A 4,530-nucleotide genomic window follows, 5' to 3' on the forward strand; every position below is an offset into this window, starting at 1 on the left:
CGTGCACATCATTCCCTTCATAAACACTATTCCCTCTTCTCTGTTTCAATATTTACACCTAAATAAGGTACTGTCAACCTCATACTAACGTCAGAACAAAGCCTTCTTTTTCATCTGAAATGAACTCATCAGAAAAGTGCCCACAAAGCACTCGCAAAGCGTAACATACTGATCAGGTTGCCATCTGTTTCACCGTCTTATGACACATCAGTAACAAGACCACCTGTAGTTCAAGTTGTTGCTTTTTGTATTCCAAAACGGTCAGAGATTTTGTGTTTGGTAACAGGAACGTCACTTATTCGTGGAACGATGCATTCCAAAGAACAGAGTGTTCCTGCCATCAAACAACCTCTTAAAGTACAGCTCAATAAAAAAGCGCCTAACTTACAGTTAAGTGTAGTGATCCAAACTGCAGGTACCATATTAGTGCTCTTACTGCCCAGCTATTACAAAGCAAAAGAAACACAATATCCAGCTTAGGTTTCAAAAAGATCAGTATATGATATAAATTTCCAGCTAAAAAGTTACGTAAACCTTCTTTGGTATTCATCACAATGAGTGTGTTTCTACATCTTTAAAGAGAAAAAAAAATGGAATCTGCCTGCCGTGATACTAACTGGATTGTGAACAGTGAGGCCCACATGTCAGTCAAGATTGTTCTGTAAAAGCATTCAAGATCCCTTTTTGTAAAAAGTTTTGCTTCATTATTGCAGTCTATATGAAACCGACAAGTTCTGGCCGCAATTTACCGAGTATCGAGCAATTCAGTGAAGGCACTCAGCAGCAACATTTGACTCCACAGCCAGCAAGAAATGTGCGCCATAGCACAGGATTGGTGCCAAAAGGCATAGACTTGATCACCTTTTCTGCCTCTTCCACATTGCCACTCTTGCAAAGCAAATCAACTACACACACTAAGTGCTCCATCTCAGGATCAAGTCCAAAAAAACTTTTCATGTTTTGAAACAGAGACAACCCTTCCTCCACTAGCCCAGCGTGCTTACATGCTGATAAAGCCGCAAGAAGAGTAACATGGTCTGGTTCGACTCCTTGCAATTTCATCTCCTTGAAGCTTTTGATAGCTTGCTTTGCTTGTCCATGAAGTCCAAAGGCAGAGATCAGTACCGTCCATGACACCACATTCTTCTGAGGAATGCTATCAAACACTTTGATGCAACCGTCCAGTGCCCCGCACTTCGCATACATGTTCATAAGAACATTGAGAACTAAGACATCGCACTGCTCATAGTTAGTCTTGAGCATGTAACCATGGATTGCTTGTCCAGTACCCAGATTACAAACCTCAGAACAAATGCTAAGAAGACTGGTAAACGTGTAATTATCGGCCTGAGTACCTGTTTTCTGCATTCTGTGAAAACATTCAAATGCTTCGCTAAACTTCTTGCTTCGCGAGCAAGCAGAAACAATGATATTCCAAGACACTGCATCAAGATGTGCTAGCCCAGAAAGAAGATTGTATGCTTGATCATAGTTACCAGATCGGTTGAGGATCCCAGCAATTACGTTCCAAGCTATAGGGGATGGGTGCCCAGATGTTCCACCAGCCAATGAGTAAGCATCAGACATGAGACCCTTCTTTGCAAACATGGAAACAATTAAGCTTGACACATATGGGTTGTTAAGAAGACCCCTCCTGATTATCTGAGAAAGGATCTGTAACCCATTTTCAGGACTAGTCATTGACGATCGGCTAAGAAAATAAGAAAAAGTATATTCGTTGGGACTAACATCAGACTTCATCATTTCTCCCATGAGTTCTTGAAGAGATAAATTGTCATCGCCTTTGTAGGTAGTATTCACTGCAGTGGTGCCAGCATACTCTGCTCTATGCATCAAAGCATTCCAGTGAACTACACCCTTCTCCGGCCTTCCACGAAAAGCTTTAAGAGCTTCTATTAAATGGTCACATTTCGCATATAATGCAATTATTGCACTAACCACGTAAGGGTCGTCTTCAAAATTTGCCTTGATAGCCTTACCATGGACAGATCTACCATAATTGAGGTTTCCTGTACGAGCACAAGAACTAAGAACCATGGAGAATGTTCCCTGACTAGGCCTGAAACCCTCGCTTAACATCTTCAAGAACAACTCCAATGCTTTGTCATCTCTCCCTTTCTTCAGGAACGACATTATCAATGTATTCCACGATATAGAGTCTCGAACAAGCATTTCATCAAACACCGTCTCAGTACTTCCAAAAGCCATAAATTTCGCATACATATCAGCGACAGCATTGGCGATCACGACGTAGAACATTCCACCGAACTTAACAAGCAATCCGTGAATCTGCTCACCAAGTTCGACACCCTGCATTTGTCGACAAGCACTGATAGCAGCCACAAATGAAGACTCTGATGGTCGGATATCCTCGCTTCTCATCAATTCGCGAAACCACATCCCTGCTTCTTTAGAAAGTCCGTGCTCGGCAAATCCCGAAATCACTACGTTCCATGTAACTACGTTCCTTTGAGGTATTTCATCGAACAAATTGAGGGCATCATCCAGGCAACCATATTTCACCAACACGCCCAGCAGCGCAGTGCCCGCGTGCACTTCCCCAGAAAGTCCAGTCTTCACCATTAGCCCATGCAATTGCACTGCATTTGGAAGCGAGAACGAAGCACAACACAGTGGCAGCACGCTACCCAATGTAAACTGGTTTGGCATGAACCCATTACCCATCATGAGCGAAAGGAGCTCCCAGGCCTCATCCACAAGGCCATGACGAGCATGAGCAGCAATTATCGAGTTCCACGAGGCGATATTTCGTTCAGGCATTTCGTCGAACACTTGATTAGCAGATAAAAGGTCGCCAAATCTAGCATAGAGAGTGACCAAATTGTTCTGGAGAAATAAGGGTTGGTGAGATCCGACGGTAATGGCGAGGCCATGAAAAGATTTCGTGGATTTGATGGTATCAATTTGTCTGGCATCCGACCGAAGGATGAAGTTAAGTCGACGATGAAGGCCGGAAGGATCATTCTCGTCGTGGGCAGGGGAGAAATGGAGGTCATAAGGACAGCCTGGAGATTTTGAAGATTTGACTCGCTGAAAGAGAATGTAGTTGCGAAGATGAATGTGAGATAGAAACTTGGGGCGATTTAGAGAAAGCATGCAAGAAAAGTCTCTTCCTTCTCAGCTGTTGTGAATTTACAGGCTCGAGCGTTTCCAAAAATTTTTCTCTGGAGAAAGAATTTTCAAGGATAAATGGTACTCGAAAAACGAAGCTATATACACTGATCCAGGAACTCCTCCGTCGCTTGTTCTCGTAATTCGGAAGTTGGAAATATAAAACTCACGCAGTGTATCGTTTCATGCTAATCGAAAGCTACAGATGAATTATAATGGTCAGTTCGATTTTAATCTGCTAGTTTTTTGAACTCTTCCTGCAAGCTTCGAACGATCTTAATTCCCACTTTTGTCTCCAGTCAAAAGCCAAATCAAGCTTCACTTCTTTTCCGGTGAGCAAGGGGTATTAATCCCACCACCCGAAAAAAGCCCGAAGGCCCCCCATTCCCCCTGCCTCCGGGGTCCTGAGCTGCGTCGATGTTAGCGATAGCAACGGTGCACCCTTCAGCTTAGATGTCGCGCCCTACCGCCTTAAGACACAGGAACATAACGCCCACGGGAATCGAACTATAGACCTGCCTTAGTACAGGCCCCTAGCTCAACCAGCTACGCTATGCCCTTGAGGCAATCAAGCTTCACTTCTTTAAAAATATTGGCAATGCCGATGATCTTCCTAATGCACCTTCCGATCAATGCACCTAATTGGGATTTCACTTCCAAACCCTCCTTGCTGGAATCCGCAACCACCATTTGCTCTAACTTCCCTTCTCCATGTTATCAAAATCTTCATCTTCTTCTCCTGTAATCTATTAGCCACCACATATGTTTATCAACTTTTCTTTTACAGCTATGAGGTGACACTTTTTCATGACACTTCCTCAACTCAACCGATGGTTCTGCACTCTTGGGGAGAGATCTTTGAGACACCTTTTCCCACTAAATTCATCCAATTTGGAACTGCCAACATAGTTCTTTTGTTCCAGACGAATTAGAAATAAACCCTTTCCCAAAGGGGGAAAGAAAAGCCACATGTGTTTCTTATATCTAACTACTGCTCTTTCAATCTAGAGAAAATATATTTATATTTTAGAATTTTGCAAACGCACAATGAAGTTCATATCTTTCAAGAGGAATAAGAATTGTTTAGAGAGAACCCTCACCGATATGAAAAGATATATAAAATTTAATCAAAATAACAAATTTGAAAAACTGTTAAAATTCGACATCCGGCATCCTTGAATTCGAGTCAGACTATTTTGACAGAACTGCATGGAGGTGGTTAAAGTTGGTCTCAAACAGTTCGGGTCAAAACTGGAGCTTAAAATGCACATACAATAAACAAAATTATCTAAAACAATGTTTAAAACTTTTATCTGTCTTTTTGACAGTTAGAATTACGCTTATAAAGTGTAAGGCTGTAAGCCACCCCATGAGAGA

At 42.3% G+C, this 4,530-nt stretch overlaps 1 protein-coding gene across 1 annotated transcript; it reads right to left on the bottom strand.

Moving 5' to 3' along the window:
* Positions 1 to 389: 389 nt before the first annotated feature.
* LOC116251518 (pentatricopeptide repeat-containing protein At3g58590-like) lies at positions 390 to 3,369 on the bottom strand. Its single transcript, XM_031625841.2, has one exon. The coding sequence runs from the start codon at positions 3,136 to 3,138 to the stop codon at positions 778 to 780; it is 2,361 nt and encodes a 786-aa protein (XP_031481701.1). The 5' UTR covers positions 3,139 to 3,369; the 3' UTR covers positions 390 to 777.
* Positions 3,370 to 4,530: the final 1,161 nt, after the last annotated feature.

Source organism: Nymphaea colorata, chromosome 1, assembly GCF_008831285.2.
Source record: "Nymphaea colorata isolate Beijing-Zhang1983 chromosome 1, ASM883128v2, whole genome shotgun sequence".
NCBI classification, from domain to species: Eukaryota; Viridiplantae; Streptophyta; class Magnoliopsida; order Nymphaeales; family Nymphaeaceae; genus Nymphaea; species Nymphaea colorata.

Excerpts from the sequence above, each read along its gene's own strand:
- LOC116251518 (XM_031625841.2), bottom strand. The coding sequence starts at position 3,138 with ATGCTTTCTCTAAATCGCCCCAAGTTTCTATCTCACATTCATCTTCGC.